The 27808-nt window shown below is 42.2% G+C and overlaps 1 protein-coding gene across 2 annotated transcripts; it reads right to left on the bottom strand.

The window, feature by feature from the left end:
- Window positions 1-618: 618 nt before the first annotated feature.
- On the bottom strand, window positions 619-27808 carry sv2ca (synaptic vesicle glycoprotein 2Ca). 2 transcript variants are annotated; one of them, XM_046386957.1, is made up of 12 exons: window positions 27563-27808; window positions 12338-12518; window positions 11688-11839; window positions 6385-6518; window positions 5836-5925; window positions 5219-5329; window positions 4979-5067; window positions 4393-4557; window positions 4117-4250; window positions 3822-4028; window positions 3474-3633; window positions 619-3360 (listed from the first exon to the last, which is right to left on the bottom strand). In XM_046386957.1, the coding sequence occupies exons 2-12, from the start codon at window positions 12496-12498 to the stop codon at window positions 3177-3179; spliced, it is 1587 nt and encodes a 528-aa protein (XP_046242913.1). In that variant the 5' UTR covers window positions 12499-12518; window positions 27563-27808; the 3' UTR covers window positions 619-3176. The 2 variants fall into 2 exon arrangements, with proteins under 2 accessions (XP_046242913.1, XP_046242912.1); XM_046386956.1 differs by lacking the exon at window positions 27563-27808 and adding an exon at window positions 21064-21705.

The following is a 27808-nucleotide window of genomic DNA, read 5'->3' as shown; positions in this document are numbered from 1 at the left end:
ATATATAACCTTCATAAAGATTTATAGCAGGACTGCTTTATATTGGACTCTTTTATATTACACTTAGGTAAGTTAAATAAGTAACTTCTGTAATGATTAAAGAATATTGTAGTGAAAACATTTTGTTGTGAAAAAAACAACCACAGCATTGTATGCTAGAGAACATAACTTTTATTGTATATGTGTTCAAAAGCAGCACAGTCTGCACTCCCTGCCATAATTGACAGGGCATCATTTGGCAAATGATTTTTTTCACATGTTTTCACACTAAAGGACCTCCGAACATACATACAGTTCAGCCATCCTGCCAGGCCCTCCACAATAATATACACAACTTTATTCTCCACATACATTTGATTACTTCCATAAAATGGATGAACGGAACTTGAACAAGAGTGATACATTCACATTTTTCCTCAACAAAAATCAGAATATTGCCATCGTTTTCTGCCAGAATAATTTACAATAAGAACACAAAGTTGAGCACAAAAGAAAACATAAGTTATCTTACATACATGCAAGTTTGAGCACACACACACACGCACACACACACTTACGCACATACAGAGTAGCAGGTGAATAGCAGCTTAAAGCCAAGGACACAGACACACGCACAGACACACACAGATGTACAACAGTGATACATTAGATGGACTTTATCGTTTGGACAAAGCAGGAGACACGTCAGTCAAGGAACTTATGCACATATAACCCAGAAGTCCACCAGTATCAGCTGTGATATGTACATTATTTACACTCATCCACACACACGCATATAGTACTCTCACTTACACACATAGGTATCCGCGCACACACACACATAAATACAGTACATATAAGCAATACCCCACAATACCTCAAACATAACAGGTAATATCATTTCTCCCCAGTATAACACAGCAGGTAGATCTGATATGGACTAAACTTTGGACACATCCAGAACCACACGGATCACACGTCCTTTTATTCTTGCTACTGACAACAGTCAGCGGTGCTGGACTGACGCTGGGCCGAAGCCAAAGTTACCTTTAAATCAGTGCATCTATTTAGAATCTATATGCCATAATTTTGCTGTAAAAATATTGAAATCATACGGTCAAAAAAATATCTGTTGCACAAATAGCAGCACACTTCATCATGTATTTACAACTGATTAGACAAAATATGGGAAAAGGTTGGGTCAATAAAAATGGATGCACATGTACAGTACCACTATGGAAGCCTGTGTTTTATTCATTTATTTTATTTATTGACTAGCCTTAACAGAGTCAACTGCAGTGCAAGAGCAAACTACCTCTACGCTGCAATCACAGATAGCACAAATACAGAGAAAAGCAGGAGGACGCTGGCTGCTAGCCACAGAAAATACAATCCACAGGCACAAATTAAACTGGACGGAGAGCAAATTAACTGTTATGTTAAACATATGTGGAAAATGTCAATGTCAGTTTTAAGTGTTAGAGGTATTTTATTATTTTTTTATTATTTATGCATCGAGGTCCCAATGTTGAAAGACAAGATAATTATAACTATTACAAGGTAGGCCGTGTTATATAGTGTGAGATTATGGCAAAATTACATTTTCAACACAAAAATCTTGCAAGCTCACATTTATCATCCAGTTTTGTATTTGTTCCACATCTTCCATTAAATATTAAAATAATCTGAGATGATTTAAAGCACTAAGCCAAAAAGTTCCTTAGGAGACGTTTGAGGTGATTGTTATGTACATTATTACTTTACAGTCATGCATGGTGAGTTACACCATTTGATCAAATGATACTTTGTTAACAAGCTTATTATTTTTTATTCATGAGAGAAGGAGGCTCACAAAAATAAGTTTTATCAAAATATGGATGTTAAACAAAGGAGACAAGGTGGAGACCCAAAATTAATTCACATCCTAACAAAATACCGAATTGGCTATTTAACACATATACACAAAACACAAAAACTATTTTATCTATTTATGTCCTATTTCATTTCTTCCTGTTCCTTATGACCTTTGAACGCCACATGACTATGGGCAGACTGCTCCGGTTAAGGAGAGGCACATTTAAAAAAAGGCCATTCAGTATTTTTGAAAGGAGGTGGCGTGACATGTCATCATCAACGTCACTGCCACAAGCAAGAGGCAACGCAACGCTAAATGAGAAGGAGAGCCCGTCAGAGAACCTTTGTACGATAATACAACACACGGAAGGGGACGACATTTGGATAAAAGGAATAATTCACCATTCCAACTTCCACAACGACACAACAGAAAATACAGTTAGCAGCCTCATACCAACATATTGTACAATTATTGGTACAAGAAAATAGTTTTTGAGTATGGCCTTTTTGATTCTGGGTTGGGCAGGTAATGCAAAGGGCTTGGTGTCTAATGTGAATTATCTACTTTGAAAAGTTTGTCGGTGTCTGAGGAAATGTCATGTTGAGAAAACTCCAGTTTTGTGTATACAGAATGGTGCAAGTGTAGAGAGGGCAAAAGGTGTAGTTCTGTGTGAGTGTCAGTCTATTCTAAGACATTTATTTGCACATAAAGTATATTTGTGTGCGGATCTGTGCATGTTGATTCTCTGCACACTGACTACAACATGTCCTGCCTATGTGGGTCCTGTGGGCAAGCCAGCTGTCATACAGCTGTGTCGTGTGACCGCTCTGTCTGATCATCTATTCCCTGCCTTGTCACACAGCAGGTTGGCTGTGCTCATTACAGCTTGTTTTTCACTTTTCTTCCCATCTGTCTTGTCTTAATAAGACTGTATCAATATTAAAATCTCTGAGCTTTAACCATGCAGTGGCTCCACATTAGGTTATGGCTGCAGCTGGAAGGTGCAACGAGTCACTGAACAAAACTCCACCAAAATCCCAGTACCAAAACCTGCGCAAACTCTCAGCTCTGTCGTGTGAAGCCTCCTGACAATACGTTCACAAAAGAGCTTATTGGCTAATGAGGAATCTTTCCATCTCTCTATACTTAAAGTGAAACACGCGGGAAAGGGTGGGTTGCTAATCAGCTTACTTAAAGTACATTACCAAAAAGTGATTAATAATGTTAAGATATGCGTGAACCAAGCCATTTGCACTTCTTGCTCAACACTCCCTGGGCTGGCCTTTTGGATCCACCCAGCTTACATCCAGGTTTATCCCAGAGGATGAGCGCCGAGCCGGTGTTACATGAGGACATTTGCCATGGTGTCAGGCAACCGGAGTCCAACCAGGCCTCCCCCGACGAGCACAGATGAGGCCATGAGGATGGGGATGGCCTTTGTGATGCCAACAAGAGAACCAAAAATCAGGTTCCCCAAGACTGCAGCCAGCTTACACAGAGCGTTGCAGAACCCAAAGCCTGTTCCCCTGAGAAGAGAAAAATCAGTTGGAGGTGAAGGGTAGAGATGAGAAAAAATTATGTTAAAGCTGAGTCACCTCTGTGTTTGTCCTTTACATGTAAAATCATACACAAGTCTCACCTCCTAACGGTAGGAAATGACTCAGTCGTGACCACATCCAGGGAGTTCCATGCAGAGATGCTCAGGCCGTTGTAAAGGCACAACATGAAAATCATCATGGACTCACTGGTGCCAAACCACAAGAAGAAACAACTGATGCCTGAAAGGACCATCGAGCCACCTGATGCACATACAAACACACAGAGAGCAAGAATTGGTGTTCACCTGGCAACTAAATCACTGGGCCTGATCAAAATTGCCTCTCATACTCAGTAGCATGAATCATTTCAACATCCTACAGTCAATGTGAAAACCAATTACTCAAGTGCACACACAAACATGAACCTCGCTCTTACCCTCCATTCTTACCTAACATGGAGAGACGCCCAATTTTGTCCATGAGAAGGGCAGATACAATGTTCCCGGGCAGAACAGCCAAGGTCCCCAGGAAGTTGATGAAGTAAACCCAGTAGGCACTGTAGTCATCATCAAACGTCATCTGGCATCCTGTCTTGTTGTGGGTGAACGTACTGTTGACCACCTCGGTGCCATCTATCAACTTGGATTCATCGATGTCTGACCAAAGAATAGACAAAACATAGAGCTCCAGAAGGATATTCATGTCAAAGTAAGAGTTTAAGAACCTTTAATCCCAATACCTCACCTGTGTTGAAGAAGGAAGCATCAATGAAAGTACAATTGCGGAAGAAGGAGCCCACTGATGTCACATCATCAAAGTAGCAGTTACGAAAAGTGGAGTCAACGAAGGTGACGGATTTCAGCTTCATACTGATGAATCTGAAGAAGCACGGTATTTTAACTGCAGTGCAGGGACATCTAATCAACTGATTAAATGATAGAACTTTGTGATTAGCATTTACCACAATTACATATGTGATTTTGCATCAACTAAGCCTGCTGGTAAGTTGACTTGTCCTACCGGTCATTGATGAAGAGACCATTTTTGTGTATCTGGTTTTCCAGAGTGAAATTGAAGGTGAAGTCTTCAATGCGTTCATTGTTGTAGATCTTTACTTTGGAGGCATATTCATCTGCCTGAAGGTGTTTGATGACATCAGGGAACCAGACTGACAGTCCATAGTACCTGCAACCAGGTGGACACAGTGATAGCAATGTATCCAAATTAAAGTAATCAGGCAAGAATTTTGATTATAAATTGAGATCTGACAAAAATATGGACAAAAACACTTTTGGATGTGCAGTCAGACACAGACAGTCAGAGACCAACGTAATATAAGAGCATGAGACACTTGCGGTTCTGTTTGAGTGTTTTCAGGGTGTTTTTTAATCTCTGGCTGCTTTCACTCCTATCTCTGCTCCAACCGAGACACCAATGGACCAGTATTGATCCACAGAGTGTGATTGATTTTGAGACCATGCAACTTCCGCACAGCAGAGAGATCAAGATGACAGAAACGCAATGTGGCTGCAAGCTATTATCTGACCAGAGAAATTAGACTTGTCTGACTTATCTATGACATAAACGACACGAGGAAGGAGCTCACCCAAATGACAGTGTGAACCACACTATGGCTAGTCGCATCATGTTTTCTCGCATTGGGTAGTTGAAGCACTTCATGAGATTCAGATAGATCTAAAGAGACACCAGAGACTTTATGTGACCAATAAAAACATTTGGGGCTGACACAGCAGACAGAAATTAATATCACAGTGAGAAAGGACATGAACATTTAGCAAAAAAGCTTTCTGTTGCAAATCAATATAAAGACAAATACAGTATTTACCCCGTGTATTTCAGCCTTTATCCTAAAGAAAAATTTGGAAACTGGATTGCCAGACTCTGACTCCATTTCCACCAGTTCATCCAGCTGTTTGGGGATCTTGATCCTGTTTACCTAAGAAATGAATCAAGAAAGCAGATAATCATTAGAATATAATACACTGGGTGTAGTTTACTGTATATTAATGTTGCCTTCAACTTTCATTACTTGACATTACTATGAAAAACAACAGATCTTACTTGTTTTATGGTTTTTCATTTGATTGCTTTTCTGTTTGCTTTTCTTTAGTTTCACACAAGATTGGAAGCACAAAGCAGCACACATCATAACTGTATTAAAAATCCAGTTAAAATCAAAGCGGTGAATGTAAACAGTGTGTACAACAGTACAAGATCAATTCAAGAAACGTGTCAACTAAGAGGCTTTCCCAAAGTGCAGCTCATGCAGCAAATAAGCCTGAACGACACAAAACGGCTTTCAGAACTGTCATAATTCAGATATGATCCTGCATGGTGAAAGCATTAAAACCTGTCCCAGCAGTGGCAGGATATAAGCCTCTTTGCTTCCTTAAGCATCAGGACACCCCACCAAGACAGTGCACAGCAGACACGAACACTCACAGTGAAGACTTTCTCCGGTTGCCCACGTGCTCTCATGTTGGTGTCGTGGATCTGTTTGAGGATCATCCAGGCTTCATCATGCTTCCCCACCTGACAGGAGGGAAAGGAGATAAATTTACGGGATCAGCAGTAGCACTTACTCAGGGACAGCAACAGTTTTACATCAAAAAATGTATACTCTGTACATAAATATATTCCTTTGATTCCTCCAGGATGGGCAAAAATGATGAGAGTCACGACAACAGTGACTCATTTTACTTCAAAGGATAATTATCCTTCAGCAGCAGACCTACTGTCATGGATCTGCAGGCTTAAATTTTGTAGACACAAATAAAGACCTTCTCTAAGAGTTTTGGATGACTCATACTGTTTGGGCTCATTAAACAGCTGCTGGGAAATGTCCAAGTACTCTCTATTTGCATGATGCATTATTCTAGAGACGTTGAATGCAAAATTTCCATTTGGTAACAATGACACAGGGCCATCAGGCAGCGTGGTGACAGTTTCTGTGGGAATATCACTTGTTATTATTAAGGAGAATACTATTACCTCAAGGTAGAACCTGGGACTTTCAGGCATGAAGGTAAGTGCCACCACAGCACAAACACATGGCAGGGCACAGACGACCACAAAGACCCTCCAGCTGTGAAACTGGTATGCTGAACCCATACTGAAACTCCAACCTGTGAATGGTGACATACAATGACAATCAGGTACAGATGGTTGATTGTAAATGATATGGCAACAGTGTCATCAAGATTATCCTGAAAAAAATCAAGCTGTTCACCACATGAACACAGAGAGAGAGAGAGAGGCAAAATAATGTTAGGGCAGCAGAACAAGCAGCAAATTCAACTGTGATATACACTATATAGACAAAAGTTTTGGGACATCTGACCATTAGACCAACACAGACTTTAATGACATTGTATTGTAAACACGCAGACAGCTTTGCAGCTCCAACAGCTTCCACTCTTCTGGAAAGGCTTTTCACAACATGTTGGAGTGTTTCTGTGGGAGCTTCTGCCCATTCATGCAGTAGAGCATTTGTGAGGTCAGACGCTGATGTTGGACCAAAAGGCCTGGCTCACAATCTCTGTTCCAGTTCATCCCAAAGGTGTTGGATGGGGTTGAGGTCAGGGCTCTGTGTGGGCCAGTCAAGTTCTTCCACACCAAACTCATCCAACCATGTCTTTATGGAGCTTTGCTTTGTGCACTGGGGCACAGTCATGCTGGAATAGAGAAGGGCCTTCAACAAACTGTTGCCACAAAGTTGGAAGCATAGCATTGTCCACAATGTCTTGGTATGCTGAAGCATTAAGATTTCCCTTCACTGGGAGTCAGGGGCCGAGCCCAAACCCTGAAAAACAGCCCCATACCACACATGAATTTCTGAAAAACTGAAATCTGAAAGCTCACAAACCAAAGTGCTTCCAGACTTTTCTGAGCTTTAATCGTACAAATGCTGCTAACCGGCATTTAACATACTATGATTAATTTTAGTATCATCAGTATCAGTATTATTTAGACTTACATCACTATTCCATGAAAAGCTTACATTATTTGGCCTGTGTGGTATCCATTTTGTTTTGCTGAGAAGACTATGTGCTGGTTTCCTACTGTAATATACAAAACCTTAGCAATGTTTTTCTGCAAACAAAAACAATGATATTAATTTCCATGCCCGTAAATGCTTGGTACTGAGAACAGACCACAAATCATAATGTGTCTAATTGATGAATTACACACTAATGCTCAGTGCACCATTTGTAGCCAGCAGCCTGCTATATAGCCAATCTTCAGGTCACAGGGGCATAATAAAAAGAAATATGATTACTTAATAACACTCAAAACGATGCTCTGCGGAAGCAGAGACTAAATAATATGAGATGTAGTGTGGATACTACTGTACGTCCTTATCACAGGGGGTGACTGGTCCACTTTATCCGAGAAGCTGATTGTAACTGTTGTGTGTGAAGCTCATACTGTGAACAGAAAGAGGGTGCAAATAAAAGATGGCATTTATATGAGAGCGCTTTGCAGCCAGAGCAGAGTGATGTGTGAGCTCGGAGATGAATGGCTCTGCAGAGGGAGCTGAGGGAAGTACACGGGGACGGGTTAATTGAATGTGTAGGAAAGGAATTGAGTGTTTTCTGCTAAGTTAAATCTTGTTGCACCTGATCTCAGCCCACAGGCACTTTCCCAGATCATTAATCATCATAACGTGCACGAGTACACACACACAGATCCTTTTACATTCTAACAAAAGGGGTGAGGGGATGGGGGACACACATACGTGCACCTTCACACACAAAAAAAGGTACTGATAGAGGAAAAAACACAGAAATTAATAGCACAAATTTCCATATGCAAACAGCACTGACACAACTGACACAATGCTGTAATCCCCTACTCCCACTCACGTATGCACAAGCAAATACACAAATATACTGTACATACAAAATTATACATCACAGGTTTTCCTTTTGCAAGAATTAAGGGAAGGCAACACTTCTTTTAAAATTCTTTTACAGTAATTGTAATTGTAAATCATTCAGTGGAGAAAGGAGAGCACTACACAAGAGTTTGATATATGAAAGAATCGCATGTAATCTTTCAAATTTTGTAAATTAACAAAATAACCTTTCACACAGCCCTGAAAAGATTGGCACTATGACTTTAAATTACTGCTGTAATTTAAATTTGTGGAAGAATTTTTATGTTCTGCAAATCTCGGAATTATTCCGACCATTTTTGTAAGCAGGAGTTTCTCGTGTGCAGTGGCTTGTGGCGGTAACTCAGGGAAGAACTTAAGGATATGGAGTGCACAGTAATGCCAGAAGCTGCCAGGTTCTGTACTGGACTGTAATGTACTGTATATGTAGATCTGTGTTTGTGCTCTGACGAACTTCATTTTTGAGATTTTTTTTTGAGAAAGCGCAGAAAGGGGTTGCCGTGTTAGTCGTGACCTCCCACGTTTCTCAACAGATCGTGCCTCATGGAGATGCTCTTCCAAAGGGAACAGCACCATTATCCATCAACAGGCGTAGGAGGGGAGTCAGGGGGTGGGGAGGGGGTTAACGCTAATGGATATGCCAGAAAACGGCTGCTTGAATTAATCTCGCAGCATATTAAAATCCAGCTTTGAAAGCAATGCATATCAACAGCTAAAAACAACTATTTTCAAATGGGGGTGGGTGTCTGTCAAAAGTGACATAAATGCAACTCATGATGAGAATGTCGCAGCAGACAGCAGAAGTGAGTGAAAAATACAAAAAGGTCCATTTAAAGTAAAAACTGCAAAAGAAAATAGCACTCTAAGACCAAAATGTTGTATACATTTGCTTGCTGTGTATTATTAGGTGTATAAGAGCACAATGCAATGTGCAAGATAAACAGAAATTATTCAATGTGCCCAGTTTAAAGTTTAGCCTTTGTGCTGAGTAACAGTTTTATATGTGAGACACTTGCAACAAGTTTATGTTTGGGTTTCACTCTCATAGTTGCTGGGCAGCAGGAGTGATGACTTTTGTAGACGACGTCTCGTCTGCGTGTATTCCCACTTTCTCTGAGTGAGTCCCTTTATTTATTTTCTTGTCTTTCTGTGTGTGTGTTTGAGTGTGCCTGGAGTAACTCAGAGCGAAAGAGAGCGAAGTTAAGACAGAAAGAGACAGAGTAACAAAGGAGAGGAAAGGGACAAAGTTGTTCAGCAGTGATTGCTTTTTCTGCAGAAACGTAGCGAGGCTTCCTGCCCCTCGGGGTTAGTGTTTCACCCCTGCCATTGGAAATCTCATTACAGGAATTATGTACATAATTGACTAAGTCTATGGATGACTGACTCAGCAGCAGTGTACTACTGCCAGGCCTAGATACTGTAAATAGATAGATAGATAGATGGATGGATGGATGGATGGATGGATGGATGGATGGATGGATGGATGGATGGATGGATGGATAGACAGACAGACAGACAGACAGACAGACAGACAGACAGACAGATAGATAGATAGATAGATAGATAGATAAAAGCTCCATAAAGACATGGTTGGATGAGTTAGGTGTGGAAGAACCTGACTGGCCCACTCAGAGTGCTGACCTCAACCCCATCCAACATCTTTGGGATAAACTGGAACGGAGGTTGTCCAACACCAGTGGTCCAACATCAGTGTCTGACCTCATAAATGTTCTGCTGCATGAATGGGCACAAATTCCCACAGACAATGTGGGAAACACTCCAAAATAAAAATGGTCAGGTGCCCCAATACTTTTGTCCAAATAGGGTAGCTGACTAGATAGACCTATGCAACTATTAGAGAAATCTGATGTTGTACTGAAAGCCTTTCAAGTACCACAAGTACAGGAGTTAGAAATAACTGAAGTGCACAGGTTGGTGTTTAATCTGTAAATCTGAGCATTGTTTAACGAGGGTACTTGAGTGGTGTACCCACAGAAAGCTCTTCTTCAAACTGTCTTGCCAGTGTGATTAGGATCTTCGCCAAACAGACCTCCTTCATGGCCCAAGCTGTGAGCCCCGGGGGGGGGGGGCATTTTTTTGCCCACACATTGCTCATTGCTCACATTGGCTCAGTCACTGCAGCACTTAAACATAAACCACTGGTGAGTACTGGAGTATGTATGCAAGACATGTAATTTCCTCTCAGAGAAAGAGAGGCAGAGTGGTAGTGAGTGTCAGAGAGAATAAGAGCAAAGTAAAGCCACTACCATCCCTTCAATGGGATATCAGCAGATCTGACAGCAGAGTCTCCTCATGAAGGCTTGTTCCGGTTTCAGAGGGTTTCGTGAGTCCTTCACCAGAGTGCTTATGTACCTCCATGTGCGTGGATCTGCAGCAGCACATGTATGGGTGCATCTCTTTGATTAACATGCAAGGAAACTTCATGATTAGCAGTGCTGTGCATGTGTGTTCTTGTGAATCTCTCTTTCTCTGTGTGTGCGTTTGTGTGCGTGAGTGTGTGTTAACCCAAATGACCTCTTACAATGTCAGATGTTATTGCCTTCAATTTGCCTAGAAGAAGACTGGTATGTGGCTGCAGCCCAGTAAACCATCACCCACAGCACTTACAGCAGCACACACACACACACACACACACACACAGACTGTCTTCCTCTCACTGACGTCACAGGTTGGCTAAAGCATAGTCTGGCCATAAATCACCTCTAGCTGTAGCTTTGTCCTATTAGAGCAAGGAGAAAAACCTAATTATGCTTGATCAAGAAGAACACTCTGCAGAGACAGAGACTGAGAGAGAGAGAGAGACAGAGAGAGAGAGAGAGAGAGGTAATAAAAGGAAGGACAGAGTCAGACAGAGATGGGGAGAGTACAAAACAGGAGGAGAGGGGATGCAGTAAAAGGAAGTAGGAGAGGAGGAGAGGGGGAAAGATCGTTTCTTTTCTTCTTGTTTCTTTTCACTAGTGCAGCTGATGTCTAATTCAGCATTGTCATAAATCACAGCTTCGTCTCTCCAGCAGGTCCACCCTCACCCTTTCAGCATGGTGTCTGTGTGTACATTAATCTCTTAACCACTGTCTCTCAAGGCCTGCAGCCACTCAGACCCATTAACTGACTGATTCTCATGGCAGAGAAAACTAGCACCTCAACCCACAGCCATGGGGAAGCCTTACAGTTTTGTAATCTGCAATCTGTAGTCAGGAGCGTGAAGTCACATTGCCAAGCTCCTCATCGGTGTTGGCAAACTTGTTATTGTTAAGGCTTTCTCTAAATAACACACAAATAACATATAACTCGTAATCAACATTTTCTCTTTAAGCACATTCTTAAGACTAGCAGGTCCAGGTGAGTGAACATTATATTTTGGAAGTGACGAACTCACCGTAGTGTGGTATGATGGCCCAGGCCATAGCAGATGCATAGATTTCCCCAATCATCCAGAACATACACAACCAGCTGAGGTGTTCTCCTCTTTTCTCCCTGGACAGCACCTCTGCAAAGAAGGAGAAAACGATGGGCACAGCCCCTCCTATCCTGCAAGAACCAGACAGAGTGGAAAAGTTAGTGGGACCAGGACAGATGCTTCTGCATAACTAAGCATGTTTTTTAAAAAACATAACACACACAAAAAAATGCTCAGTGGCAGTTCCCCCTGATTCAGAGGCTCCGGTTGCATTGGCAGTTTGGACAGCTTTTTCAGTTACTCTGAATGTCTCTGGGGAGAGTGATACAGAGGCTATTACTGAATGAGCTCTAAAAGGAGCAGCAACACAGCCGAAGAAGAGGATATTACAAAAACAACATCTGCACTTTGCTTCTGAGTAATAAGAGGGTGCTTTTGATCTTCACACACTGGTTATTTTAAGAAATTTTAAGATTGCCAGAATGTATATTAAAGTTGTAATTAATGAGTGAGAATATCAGACACAGTATGTAATGTCTGTCATACACTGCATCTGACTTTTCACAAATCAAACTGATGGCGTGTCATCCTCGTCATCTCCAGGACGACCTCCACTTTATCTGACTTACCCAAAGCCCGCGACGACACGGCAAAGGAGAAAGAAGCCATAACCCTGGACAAAAGATGACAGGAAGGCGAAGAAGCCGTTCGTGGACATGCAAATGAGGAGGCACTGTCTGCGGCCCACTTTGTCAGACATCCCTCCCCAGAAGAACGCTCCGACCATCATCCCCAAGTAAACAACACTGCCTGGAAAAACAAGGCGAGAGAGGACTCTCAGTTTTGTTTGCCTTCACTTACATCAGATTACCTCCCATCTCTGCCTGTGCATGTGTTTGCATGAGGCTGTATGTTTTGGTGTCTTAAACCAACATTTGGGAATAGGTTACCTAAATTTGTCTTTATTTGTCTGCTGTTTAGCGTTAAGCAGACAGCCTTTCACATACAAGTACTCATGTCAGTATAAACATGCTGATCACAGATACATTAATACAGTTCCAGACTTGCACAGCAGAGAAATTTCTGGAAAATGTCTACAGCTACAGTATTTTCATTCGAGACAGTGTCTTGCTCAAGGACACAGTTGCAAGAAGTTTCACCTTCTCTCCCTGCTAACAGTTTGATCTAATGACCATCAAAGATCCATCCATCCATCCATCCATCCTCTATACCGCTTATCTGACAGGGTCGCGGGGGGACTGGAGCCTATGTCAGCTGACTACAGGCGATAGGCGGGGTTCACCCTGGACTGGTTGCCAGTCAATCACAGGGCTGACACACAAAGACAGACAACCACACATGCACACACTCACACCTAGGGGCAATGTAGAGTAGCCATTTAACCTGATGTGCATGTTTCTGGGACCGTGGGAGGAAGCCGGAGTACCCGCAGAAAACCCACGCAGGCATGAGAGGGCCCAGATCATCACCGTGCAGCCCAGATTTTTTAACATTTTTATTATAATTATTCTTGTAATATCGCCGTACACCAAAGAGATAATGCTTATTGAAGCGAGGGAATGATATTATGCGAATTTGAAAATGTCCTCTCTCAAGTAGTCAAAGCCACCCGACACCGGCTGACTCTCATCTAAGAAGTGTTTTAGGAATTGAGGCCTCTAAATGTCCTTGTGATCACAAACGTTGAAGTGTTGAAATCAAATATGGAGCAACAGTAAGTCTGTGCGTTCACTGTTGCCTAATGCTCATCTACTTCAACTGTGCGTTCACCTCTTACAATGTCAGATGTTATTTCCTGCAGTTTGTCAAGAATAAGACAGGGTATGTGGCTGCAGCTCAGTAAAACCTAAGCCACTGCACTGGACGTTCCCTGAGTTACATGTTATTACAACAAAAAGATGCACGTACAATGTTTCTGCTACTCTGACAGGATTCTGAAATTTGTAGCACTGACACCCAGCTGATCAGTAAATACAGTGTGTAAAAGACTAAAAACAGGCTCTGATCGATGAGATAAATGTGAACAGTAATTCGGTGTGACTTTACAAAAGGATCCTGCTGCTCTCTTTTAATCTCTCTCATCACAAATGGGATCAATGCTCCAACAGAACAGCATTGATTTCTCTCACTGATCATCATGATTCTGCTCTGGAGATGGGAGCTTATTATTACTGCTTTAGTCTAGATTGTATTTGACATTGTGTGGTTAGAAGTCCACCTGGATTTTTCTCTGTTTAAAAATCTCTACTTGGAGGTTCCTCTTGTGGGCTAAAACCCTGACTAGTTTGCAGACATAAAATATTGCAGTAATGTTTTGTCTTCATTCTCATTCAGACATGCAACATAAAAGTAGTTCTAGAGAACATATTTGCTATTTCAACACAAAAAGAAGAAAATGTGAAAGTCTCAGTCATATCTGGAATGATATGACTCAGCCGTAGGGACACTTTGTTCATCCCATTACAAATAATCTTAATAGCAAGATGCATTTTCCTTCTGTAATGTGTGCAGTCAGGTCTCTTCTGAACTGTGAGCATATATCTGTCTCTCTCTCTCTCTCTGTCTCGCTTCAGGGGTCAAAACCCAGCTATCTATCACATTTGGCAGCCATCTAGATATGCGCCTAAAGGTACCATAAATTCAATTCTAAATTTAACGGACGTCTCCGGTCTACATACAGTTCATATTTGCTTCATTAAGGAAAGGCTAGATACACAGTGCCCGGGCAAACACCCACTGGCCTCCCATTTAATTGTCATGCAACCAAACACCCAGAGGCCTTTTCATTTAGTTTCAACACTCAACTTTCCGTACAAACAATAAACAGTTTCATTTTGGTTTGGGATTTTTACAGATACAGGCACAAAGCCAACAAGGAAACAACTTCTGATTTCTGCTACTTTAAAGCCCTTCTTTTAACAAAGAGGAAACAGATTATTAAGTACAGCCCTCACAGGACAGTCAATTACATAATAAATTTATTGATGTTCCCTCTGACTCGTATCGCTGAGCATGACGTCAGTAGTACCAGCAAAGGGGAGTTTGGTGTTCTGCAGTGTAACATAATTCAAAAATAGCACAGACAACATTATGAGGTCTGTCTCATCACCAAAAGACCAATAGGTATTTAGTGTGGCATTAACCTGCCGTGTTAGAAAATTATGGTACATATTTCAACAGACTCTTGTGTCTTTTGCCTCAAGAGGGCTTTCTTATTAATTTCATTATGAGTCACGGCCAATTTTCAGTGATGTCAGAGTCGCTCCTGGACTCACTACACTGCAGCAAAATCTTGGGGTGAAAATTTGTTCACAGCACTGAGTAAGATGAAATATAAAAATAAAATATAATATCTCTATCTGACAAGATCTTCTTTTCTTTTATGTTAGACGATTCCATGTGTTTTGTTTCAGAGTTTATTTCCTTTTATAATGGAAACGTGATGCAGTGAAATATCGGCCTTTGGAACCAAATTAGAAGAAATTCAGAAAGTCTCATTAAAGTTTATCTCCTCAAAATCTATTGTTGTGCAGAAACACAGAAATAAGTGTGACGAATATTAAGAAATAGCATCTTTGACCGCATGTAGTCAAATAACACAGACACAGGCTAAGTGCTTATATTTCCCAGTTAGACAACAACATGTGACATGTTAACATGTGAAGCATGAATTGAAGCCTGAAAGGGATTTTCTATTTCTTTTTAAAGGTAACAGACATGACAGACAAACAGTGATGGTGGCATACAACAAGCCTGAGCTCTGACTAATGCTGTGCTGCTCAAGGTTAGGTTTTAAGTCAAGAGAGTAAGTAATGTGACGTTTTAAAGGTTGTCCGGTTACTGAAATGTTTTGCTGGGATGTTTCTCTCGATTTTATTTTGAGCTGACTCAATATATTTGCAAGAAGTGTACATCTGCTGTCATTATTTGCTCTGTGTGCTCAGTGAACAGTCACCACAGGTCAATTCTGTTCGGTTATCCACTTCAACCTAACAGTATAACATACATCACCCACGAAATGTTTCAATATTTAATTAGACTGATGCTCACGCTGCAGTCGGACAGTCAATACTGAACATGCTGGAAATTATAAGGTTGGACCACAAGAGCTTCAACCAGAGTATTCTGATTAATGAATCCATTCCCTGAGTGCTAACACCCAGTGCTGCCCCGTCATTGATTTGGCAGGGCTATCAATGTAGTTGCTTTCTCAGGACTGTGGACTAAGAGCAAGGACACAATCAATAAACTTCAGCTGGGATCATTAGCCTAATTTCAGAACCAAAATTTAAATTCAAAAACTGCAGAGGGATTTAAAGTCTTTGTTTCCTTTTATGCAGAAGACCAAAGACCCTATTCCATGGAGTTGGTTTTTAAGGCTAAGACAGGGACTAAGATAAGATAAAAAAGCAACTGAACATTTATACAAGTAAAAAAAAAAAAACAAGCAGCAGAAGGCAGAGCAGAGAAAGAAGCAAAGAAGGTGGTGGAGACAAAAGAAAAAAGAGGGTAATGATGGAGGAGAGTTCAGTAATTGCCAGATAGGGTGAGAGAAAGAGAGGGAAAAGGGGGAGGGAAGGGAAGGGATGGCCCTGGTGCAGTGTTTTCTGTCCTGTCACATCCTGAGAAGCCCCCTGAGAGCCGTGGGAGCGCTGAGCTGCATCACGACCTCTTCTCTGATTTCATGCTTTGATGCTCTTCGCTCTTCGTGGTGCAAACTGCCTCAGCGTCGCGCAAAAACACCCATCCTGTTTTATTCATAGTGATGATACTATCATGCAACGCTGTGCCTGGTGCGCGCTACAGCAAAGCTCCCCAAGTTCGAGTTTCTTATATTTCTACTCCTTCTCTCTCTTTTCCCCCAATCTCTTCATTGCTACTTTGATCTTATTTCCTCTCCTCTCCCCATCCCCCAGATCTCCTCCTGTCTTTCATCTCTCTTCCCAACCTTTTCTTTCCTTTTCTCTTTCTCTCAGCTTGTATCCTTCTCCTCTTGCTTTACAGTTTCTTGACTTGCTCCTCATTTCCCTTCCTCATTTCTCCTCCTTTTCTCTCCTCCACGCTCCTCTTCCTCTCTTCTCCTCCATGCCTGCTACTCCTTTATTTGCCTTAATTTTCTCTTTGCTCCACTGTCATCAGCTCCTTTACACTGAGCAGCGTGTAATCACATTTGTACTACATCGTGTCAGTTTGATCGAATCCATGCCTCCGTCTTCTGCCACCTCCGCAGAAAAGGAGATTGAAGCTTTTTTGTTACATTTAAGTCATATCAGTGGGGGCAGGATTTCAATTAAAACTATATGAAAGTAACCTATTGTAGGGCTTAGAGTGCAGGGTTTAAAATGACTCACTCAGCGTCAGTAATGATACAACCTTCGTTACATTAAAGACTGTGGATAATTCGCATGAAATATAGTGATGCTATGAACCCCCGATAAGAGCGAACAGTTAGACATGGTATTGCCGATATTGCTGGTGGCAGCAGGTTTGGTCCATATGTGCCACAAACACACACACTCAGTCTCGTCACACACACTCCCACCCTCCCCTCTTACACGCACACGCACACACACATTCTCCCACACAATGTGGAGCTGCACCACTCAAGTAATGTAATCTCCGCAGTGTTGCTGCAAGCTTACTGCAGTTTAGCCATGCTCAGCTGCCCCTGGACCACACGGCACCACGCAGCCTGCCAACTGGCTCACACAGACACACAGGGAGAAATGACATTAAAAGAAAAGAGACAAACAGGGAGAAGTACTGCAAAGATGGCGCTTGAGAGGAGACAGGAAGTGAAGGTGGGACACAAAGAAGAAAAAGGGATCCCCCCCAGAAGACAGAGAAGTAAGGATAGGAAGAAGAAGAGGAAGAAGAAGAGGCAATCGATGGCAGGGAGAGGGAGAGGTGGATGCTACATGAAAACGAGGAGAGCTGAGTTGACAGACTCAGAGGGAGAAATGAGGGGAGTCTCATCAGGGACAAGACATCCCGAGAGAACAAATAAGTAATGATAGGGTGATGTGGTCCCTTTGTCTGCTGTGTCTGAGATGATAGCTGAACCTCTCCCTCACATTGTTGGTGTGCCGAATACCACTAATCTGCCACCACCTCTTCGCTCCTACCCACCCACACCTCTCTCCCCTTTACTCCTCTCTGACATGGCAATCCCTTTGCTTCAGAGCTGCCGCTCCTCTTCTCCTCTCCCCAGTTCATCATCCCATAGCCCTTGTTTTCCCTCCCCACATTGTTCACAGACAGCATTCTGCCCCCTCCTATCACAGCTCTTCATCCTTCATCCCCACATATGCTTAGATTCCTGTAAGATCAGGATGCTGCCCGACAAAACTGAATTCCGTAATCTAATCAGTGTTTCAGTTATCCATCCTGTTCAGGCCTTTGTGGGGTTTTTTCATTCTGCATTATCCCTTGCTCAGCTCAGTGTGTGCAGCTTGCTCCTATCTGCCTCTTTAACCCTTTAGAAAGACCAGCCTGACTTTACAGTGGAAATGTGGAGCAGAAGCCTCCCTTGAAATAGTAGCTTCCATATGTCCGCATGTCTTTCCATATTTTTATCTGGTTGGTGTGCTGTTACAGCGATACAATACTTTCTCCTCGTCATGCTCCTGCTTCCACATTAAAAGGCCATTTAGAAAAGTGGTTGTACGTATACATAGTAGTCATGTTGGAGTTTTTCTGTGGGAGCTTCTGCCCATTCATGCAGCAGAGCATTTGTGAGGTCAGGCACTGATGTTGGACCAAGAGGCCTGGCTCACAATCCTCATTCCAGTTCATCCCAAAGGTGTTGGATGGGGTTGAGGTCAGGACTCTGTGTGGGCCAGTCAAGTTCTTCCACACCAAACTCATCCAACCATGTCTTTATGGAGCTTTGCTTTGTGCACTGGGGCACAGTCATGTTGGAATAGAAAAGGGCCTTCAACAAACTGTTGCCACAAAGTTGGAAGCATAGCATTGTCCAAAATGTTTTGATTTCCTTCAATGGAAGTACCAATGCTTTTGTCTATATAATGTAAGAACAACCCCTTCCATGCAGCTACAACCAACCAGTAGGAGTCACTAGTGCAGCAGTAACTCACTGGCACACATGCAAAACCTGCCACCACGGCAAACAAACAACCAAGTGTTGGGTAGCACTGTTGGGTCTTGTTTGATGGTTTGGCCTCTGTGTCCCCTGTTTGGGATTTGTTATCACCATCACCACACCACCATGAAAAGGACACCCTATTGTAAAGCTGCCACTGTAAAATAAAAACTTTGTTGTCCTACTTGGTTGCACGAAGGTTATATATGACATATGTGAAAAATGAGACCACCCTAATCAAATCAGTCCACAAATGTAACTGGTTTCTGTTTATTTCTGCACTTCAAAGCAATGAAATATTGCCATGGCACCTGTAAAACATCAATTCACTTCATTTTGTTGGCTGTAATTAAGTGTAATTACTCTGGAAAACTCCAAATGGATACCAACAAGGTCATAGTAATCATGTAGGCTATGCTCAGACATGGACACAGACATGGACACAAACACACACACACATACAAACACACACACAGGCACCAATCATGTTCACCTCAACAGGGAGGAGCCTCGAGGCAAACAGCAGGAGAAAAAAGAGGAGAATGGGGAGGATGGGAGAAGAAAAGAGAGGCACAAAGAGAATGGAGGGTGAGAGGGAAGGACAGGGGGTGAGGGATAAAGTCACGAACAAGAAGAAGCAGAGCGTAGAGCATGAATGCCTGCAGGACTTTGCTTGGCTGTAGCAGCAGAATAGAGTTTACATGGATGCTTTGAAAGAGACAGAAAAGTGAAGGCGCATCATACAAAACATCTTGAGGGGATTAACATTGACAGTCACATACAGGCAAAGATTAAGAAATTATTTTATCATGTCTACATAATTATGATATTTATACTAAATACATGTATTTAGTATCATGAACTATTCATTGTTTGACTTTTATTGTCTGGAATAGCCAGATGAACAAATCAAAAGTATGATAAGCACTGATAATTACAATATTTTGCATGACAGGGTGTTTGAATTTATTATTTCACAGAATCCACAGCAGTAGTCAAATTTTTCCAAACTTTCAGTCGCCACCTTTATTCTCAAAAAGGTTCTGTCGTATCACTTTTGCATTAGATGTTGCGGTGCAACTGACGTACTGTCGTGTCTCACCGTGGGAGTTACTATCTAAGATCTGTGTGCCTGAATTAATGTCCTCGCCACTCTGTTACTGACACAGTGAGTCAACCCCGCCTGTACACATCTCTGTGGTGATGGATTATACACCTGCAGCCACTGGGACTGCTGGGACTCCTGCTCAACACACAAAGCACGCGGGGAATATGAGCAACCCTCTTAATCCTGACACGGAGACCAGCAGGCTAAAACATCTCGTCCGTGTGAAACACAGCAAGGATAAAGTGTGACACGTATAGGACACTCAGACAGAAGTAAGCTTATCGTATAAGACAAACAGTATTCCACAGAACGCCATGCCGCCCCCTTCCTCTTATCCAAGATGGACACTAAATACTAATTCAACCACGAGTCTGATATGTTGCATGTTCATGCCGAGAAAATGACAACATATTAAAATGGTTTTCTGTGTGTCTGTTGAGTAGAATTTCACATTTACATCCAAGTGACGGTGGACAGAAAAAAAACTTTATTGTACAAGGAAGCTGTTTGCTAGTGACTATGTCCTATGATCAACAGTTTCTGTCTTTGTAAATAAAGACCATAGCATGTGAACCATTAGCTAGTTACGTAAAAGGTTACTCCACTGTCTGTTTGTTCCAAAAGTTGAACTTGTGAGGGGCGGATTTTAAAAGAAAATGCAGCAGAGGTCAAGATGTCCTAACTTTTAGGCCCCAGAATGGGTCAGGCTCCAAAAATACTCAATCCAATTGCTTTTACAGCAATGCAATGCTGATTAGTGTCTTTTTATGTCTTCTTTTCCCAGTAAAAACATATTGTCCAAGAGCCCAGACCTTCAGTTTGCAAATTTGTAAAAGTGCACTCTTCAGGCCCAAGCTGATATAAATACTCTGACATCAGAACTTTTTCATATACCAAAGTTCAGTCATAATATTGCAGCTGTGAAGTGTTTGGGCACATGTTATCTACGCAACATACAACAGAATGGAAGGTCTATAATGAATAAAAATCCTTTGTAAACATTATTTTGAATCATGAAATATTGATGCATTTCAATTAATTTTGAAGGAACTGCATAATTTCCTGTTGGCAAAAGTGGATGCACACACACTCAGCAACACTCAGACACACACAGATTCCCTTACCTAACCATCCCGAGCTGGAGTTGGGCACACACATATCTGTCTCTGCGCTGGGCAGCACAAAGCCCACCACAAACACCTCCACTCCATCTGACATGAGTGCCAGGCCGAGCACGAAGAAGAGCTGCCACTGGAACCTCCCGTGGCCACACTCCTGGATGATTAGCTCATATTGTTGGGCCAACTCCTCCTCATCAGCTTGTCTCTCCTCCTCCAGCCCCTTACGGTCCTTTGTGGCATCCGACATCAGTTGCCCCAGCGCCACCTGACCCTCCTTATGCTTCCTATCTCCTGCAGAGGGTATGCCCTGGTACTCGCCCTCGTAGATCTCGTCCTCATCATCGTGGCCCTCTGTGGCATCACTGGAACCCTCCTCATTGTCATTGTAACTCTCTCCATCTTGTCTTGGGGGGTTCCGGTAGAAATCCTCATCTTCATCCTCCTCATCCTGGAATCGGCTGTAGTTGCGATGGGAGTACTCATCTGTCGCACGGTCCACCACCTTGTTGACTTTCTTCGCGGCATGCCGCTTGGCCTCCTTGACCATGTCCTTGGCCCCCTTAACCAGGGAAGTCCTGTTATTGTACGTGTCCTCCATTGTGACTCAACCTGTAGGTCTTCACGGGGGGTGGGATCCAGAAGATAGTTAGAGAAGAAGAAAGAGGGAAGAGGGGCAAGAGGGGTGAGTGGACACTGGCGGAGGAATTGCAGGAATGTTGAGATCAGTGGGTCTTGAGATGCAGCAAGGTAGGACACTCGTGAGTCTGCAGTCACCACAGGAGATAACCCATAATGGCTGTGACAATCATTGGCAAAGCTGAGAAAGAGAGAGAGAGAGATGTGGGGGAAGGGTAACAGACAGATAGATAAAACACAGAGAGAACAAGCAGGAGGAAGAACAGGGGAGAGATTAGAGAGAAAAGAAGAAGAAAGCAAAAGAGAGGGAGATGTTCATCAGATAGTGCCTGTAACTCATGTCTCCCCCACTACATCCATAACTACCCCACGCTAGCAGGTGACACCCAGCTGTCAGCAAACCCTCTTTTAATCATTCAGTCACATTCTCCCAGGCCTTTTCATCATTTTGAGTGATGTCAGGAAAAAGGCTTTGACTGCGTAGCCCTCGGTTTTGATTTAAAATGAATATTCAGTTTCCAGGGTCATTCTCCTTCTTCTATATTTCATGAGCTGGACTTAGTTTTGAAGAGATGAGCATTTTAAACAGAGACACTGAATCTGCTGACTCATGATCAGCTCCGAGCAACTGAAGCTAATAAACAAGGCTCTGCCTGAAATCAATTTGCCCCCAATAAAGACCTGGTTTATTATAATGGGAGTGACGATCCAACCAGAACAGCACTGTCATATTTAATCCATGCAAAGACAGGAGGAAAAAGAGGAAGTGGTCATGACTGGATACATAGATAAATGCACACTCATACACAGGGACTCACATGCACAATAAATCATCACTCTAAGGCACCCTGGTTTTATGTAGTTGGGTGTTTTTAACACATAAAAAGACTCTCACACACAACCAAACATGCACATATGTTAGTGTATGCTCACAGCATGCATGGGGAAGCCTTTTCCCATCTTGGCAGACAAGTGCTGATGGGAAGTAGACCCCAGCCTGGTAGTGCGAGTGTGTGATTTCATGTGAAGGCTCGAACTGTGAGCACAGTTCATCATCACATTACCTCCACAGGCTCAGTTCTAGCTTGTTTACTCTATCATTTATCATAAGAGGGACACAACCATCACTAAAGCAAACTAACAAAATGTGAAACTGAGTCAGTTAAATGAGAAAATCCAAAATTCCTTGTTTTTCATAAAATTTTTCCAGTTAAAATACAGTGCATACTCAGGAGTATGGTGGAGATGGTCCAGAGCTGTCCACTGTATGTGTGTGTGTGTGTGTGTGTGCGCGCGCATGCATGCATGGTCAGAGCTGTCCAGTGTGTGAGGTTCCTGTGTGTCTAGGAGCTGCTCACCACAGCCTCTAATGAACACTGAAGCCTTGTCAAGAGGACACAAATCACAGGGCCAGCTCCAGCTCCCATAATGCAATTTTACTGGGCAAAATGACACTACTGATTCAAGGTGACTCTACTAATCCCCTTTGGTTCATTGGATGACTTCTGTACTTATGAGCACACTCCTTTACACATGACTGATAATTTTTTAATACCTTCATTGACACCCGTGGTGCCTCAGATATCCTCCTAAGGATGATTCCTAAGGACAGCCCTTTTAGAAACAGTTTGTTTCCCATGTCCAAATGCAATTGCAAGGGGTTAATATACAATTAGATGGATGTTTTATCCTCATTTTTCCCTTGTCCTCTTCAATAATCATAATAATCATAATAATATTAACCACTGCAAAAGAGATTTAAATCCTAGATGAGTATTACAGGGACTGTCAGAACAATTCTTCTTGTCATGTGGAGCTTCTCTATTGACTGCATTGAGTGTCTCAGTGAACTAATACCCTGGGAGCATCTCGGAGTTCAGTGTTGTCACTGAACCGATGCTATTTATTGTTTCCGGATCAGGCCGTGCTGGCTATCACACATCATTTTTACTAAAAACGAGCACAAACCGGCAAAAGGGGATGTATCCTGGTGGAGCCTGCCTGTCAGAGAATCAATGGAGTGTAGGGTGAGCCCCCCCCCCTGTCAGTGGTGATGAAGCTCAGAGGACACCGAAGCGCACAGACGACCAACCTCACCTGACCACAGCTGACGAGACCCTGACAGCGCAGACAGCTCAAGCAACGGCAGCAATTACAATCAAACTGGGTAACCACCAGCACTCCCAAACAGACCGATCACCCTTTTATTTTATGCCGTCCCGAGCCCATTCCATTTCTCTCAGCACGCTCTTCTTCTTTTGCTTCTCTTTGAGGCTCCCTCCTTTAGCATCTATACGTTCCACTAATGTCTGTAATGTCGGTCAGAAAATGCTCATGCATATTCAGACCATACCCAACTCACTAGTCCACTAGTTACTGTGTTTCAGTGTCAGTCAACTATCTGGCATCATAAATGTCTAGCTAGTCCTGTTTATTTTCCTGTCATACATACAATCTTAACTTCATTATGTCATTATCTTCATTATGTGTTGCTACTGACAACAACCAACATGGCGATGAGGAAATTTGCTGGAACATAAAGGAGTTGCATCCATACACTGTCGCAGGGCCAAACTGTTCTCTATAATTAGAACAAAGAGAGTTAATATAGTGCATGCACTGTTGCTGTGAACCGTGTGAGGATGGCTGAAAATAGGCCTTGCTCTGGCAATATCCCCTGTCTGCATGATGGATAGCGGCACCGCTTTCCTTCAACCTCTTTAGAATACTAAAAAAACACTCGGTCAAGTATCACTTGGCCCGAGATTTTCTTGTGCAGGAACATAAAGACAAAGATTAGATTGGGGTTACATTGGAATTTTGGCCAAACTCAGTGCAAGAAGTTTGAAAAATTTTGTAAAAATTATATTAATATCCATAGTATGTATGTCCAACTATCCATAGTATGACCAACTGAGTCCATTTCAAAAGACTCTTCCATTGAACCATTAGCCAAAAGTAGCACAATAATGGCCCTACTAATGAATGTTTGAAAAAGAAGACGAAGAAGAATCACACTACACAACATTGTAATAATGACAGTGGTAATGAACACAAATAATGAACTTATGGCATAATGAAGCAATTATCAGCACAGAGAGGGTTTATTACAAGCAATACACTTTTTCAGAAGGATTAATGTCATCGTTGGTACCAGTCTACTTAAAGTTCAGCAGTCACCAAACAGATTGGTAAGCAGGTTGTTAGAATAAAAGTTGAAGTTAAAATATATATATATATATATTTAAAAAAATCAATCAATCTGGTACTAGAATTTCAGGTTGCTTGACCCATAACTGCTGGAGGAGACAAATACTTTATATTTTTTCATGAGAACTTGAAGGAAAATCAATATACCTTTTCTGTCTGCGTGCAGTCCAGCAGTCCAGACATCAGCCCTTACAAAAAGTAATAATGCAAAATAATGCAGTGCAGCTGGGACCCTCTCTCCTTTGTACACTGCAACTACTGTTACTACAATAAAATGTTAATGTTAAACTTAAAATCATAAGTTCGTGAGGCTTGCATCTCCAGAAATGCTTTCCGAAGTGGCAGTTTTCTACCTTTTTGTTTATTCTCACATATCTTTCGTACTACATATTGAACCAGTTTTCCAGTTTATGTCCTAAAGGAAACGTAAATTCTTTCCATCTCAGCCAGGTTTGACTTGTCCTGCCTTTTTCAAAGACGTGTGCAAGCAAAGTGCCCTGACGGCTGGTTTGCCGTATTAGCATCAGAAAGAGCAGCTCCAATCTCTAAGTGGGCAGAGCCACATGTAATCCTATCAAAACGGTGAGTCCATGACCTCATCTGGAAAGCAGAGGCACAGCCAGCCCGGGACGTATTCTGTTAGGAGATTTCATCAAAAACTGATGCCATTATGACTGTGGAGGGACAGGCAGAGGACAAGAGAGAGGTGGTATGTAAGAAGAATTAATTACAGAATAAATGGCAGCTGTGCCAAAGAGCATCAAGAGACAGGAATAAAATGGAATTCCCATCGGTTTATAGGAACAATAGGAATCTACATACTTAGTTTAAAAATATTAAAGGATACAGAAAGCATGTGTTACTACTAACACTTAAATCATAAAAAACATTTTTATTTCTCATCCCACCCTGAAGGGTTTACAGAGACTAAAGTGTGTTGTGTCCTTCGCTTTTTTGTTTTGCGTTAAGTTGACGTGTGTTTGATCTTCTTGTTAAACATGCAGTCTGACCGTTTTGCCAGGCTTTGTTTCTGACACAATTCAGTGATTAAATGGCAGATGCAAAACACAATGTGCCACCACCACCTCTGCTGCCTGGTGTAGACCTTATGCTTCGTGTTGCCGGGATTCAGCAACTCTGATCAGACAAGAGATGCAAGATGTGACACATTTACTGGTCATTTTCTTCACCATTATTTGTTCATGTTGTCAAACTGATGATACGTGGTGGTTGCACGTATGTGTGCCCAGCAGAGAAAAATCATTTTCATACCACGCAGGTGAGGATTCATGCTTTCTCATTCAGCTATGAGGATGACAAAAACATTCTTCTAAACTACACAAACTAAACTATACTCTTGGGTTAAACCTGCCTCTGAATTGATGTCAAATCCGGTCTTTGTTTCCCTATTTGCCCGTGCAGGTCAACAAAATGTGGAGCCAGAACTTCTTGTGACGTTCTCATATCTACTAAACTATTACAAGCACGACAGGCTTTGTACTTTGAGTCCTCTCTTCCTTTCAGCAGTGAAACACCGGAAGGGAAAATGTCTTCCTCTCAAAATAGCTTGTGTGATGCGGCATAAACTTTAGGAAAACCAGTAAAATTACAGGTCAGTGAGTACTTGAGATGGAGATGTTATTGAATGTAGACGAGGGGCTTTCTGAATTACAATGAGATTCTTGTTTACCGCGGCAGAAAAACACCTACATCAACTAGAAATCAATGAGAAGTGGGACGCAGGAATGAATTCTGCAACCTGCAATCACTTTACCTCATCTAACACTTTTTCATTGATGGACGCCCTCAGTGTTAACACAGCAGGACTACTACAGCAGCCTTCAGATTGCAAACAAAGCACTTTGCCACAGACTTCCAGTTCACCGGCTGTGTGCCTGTCAATCGCTCACTGCCTCTTAAGGTGCAATTCATGGATGAGTCAGTTGCCTGCTCCCGCATCCTCTCCTCTTTTTGGCAGCCGTGCAGAGTGCTTTAATTGCCCCGGGGCAGGTGGCTGGATTGCGCTACAGCCAACAACCCAGAGGTCTGCTCATGCTGAGGACAAGTGTTTCACTTAGAAAAAAAAAACATGCTGGTGAATAAAACGACGGATAAACTAGGAGCTCCGGTCGGTTATCATCAGGGCTACAAACATCAGATCAGGAAATTCATCGACAGAGCTCACTCATGTGGCTGAAATCAGATATTTTTAATAAAGATGCACATAAAGATTTCACAGAAGCATTTATGTCACCTGTAGATACTGAATTAAAAAGGCACAGAAAGCCGAGCTGAAACTCCACAACAACCCTGGATGTCCGAGACAATTCACTCAGTGATGCTAATTGTTCCACTTTTTCTGTGCCTGCACAGAAGAAAAAGTAAAACCTCCGCAGGGGGAACATCCCAACTTTTAACAATTGGTACACAAACTTATGAATAAATAATGACGCATCCCTGCCTCTCAGCTTAGAGATTAGTTGGAAAGATAAAACTGGAAAGACGAAAATGAATGAACAACATGATTCTCATAATATTGCTGATCATGAAACTGTTTATTATACACACACACACACACGTATATATAAAATACTTCTCACTCGGAAGTGTTACACAGTCAGCATGTTTTCAGGGGAAAAAAGTAGTGATTCCTTACCGTCATTTATGGCGAGAAGGCTGGACTGAGCTGGCAACCCATCGCATCAGACTCCGCTTTCGCTTTATGGGAGAGAAAAAAAATCTTGTGTTTTTTTCTTTGTTTGTTTGTTTTTTTTTACTGTAAAATAAAATCAGAGCCAATTGCCAGCGCACGACAGAGAGGTTTTTTTTCGATGCGGTCCTCCCTCGCTGCAGTACTTCAGGAAAGGAGAGAGCGACAGAGAGAGATGGTGGTTAGGGGAGA

This window comes from Scatophagus argus, chromosome 4, assembly GCF_020382885.2.
Source record: "Scatophagus argus isolate fScaArg1 chromosome 4, fScaArg1.pri, whole genome shotgun sequence".
Lineage (NCBI taxonomy): Eukaryota > Metazoa > Chordata > Actinopteri > Scatophagidae > Scatophagus > Scatophagus argus.
This window is presented reverse-complemented; position numbering and strand designations above follow the sequence as displayed.

Excerpts from the sequence above, each read along its gene's own strand:
- sv2ca (XM_046386956.1), bottom strand. The coding sequence starts at position 21,658 with ATGGAGGACACGTACAATAACAGGACTTCCCTGGTTAAGGGGGCCAAG. Across the intron at positions 5,330-5,835 it reads AACCGGAGAAAGTCTTCACT|GTAAACAGGATCAAGATCCC; the intron begins GTGAGTGTTCGT and ends TTCATTTCTTAG. Across the intron at positions 4,251-4,392 it reads GGTCTCTTCATCAATGACCG|ATTCATCAGTATGAAGCTGA; the intron begins GTAGGACAAGTC and ends GTGCTTCTTCAG.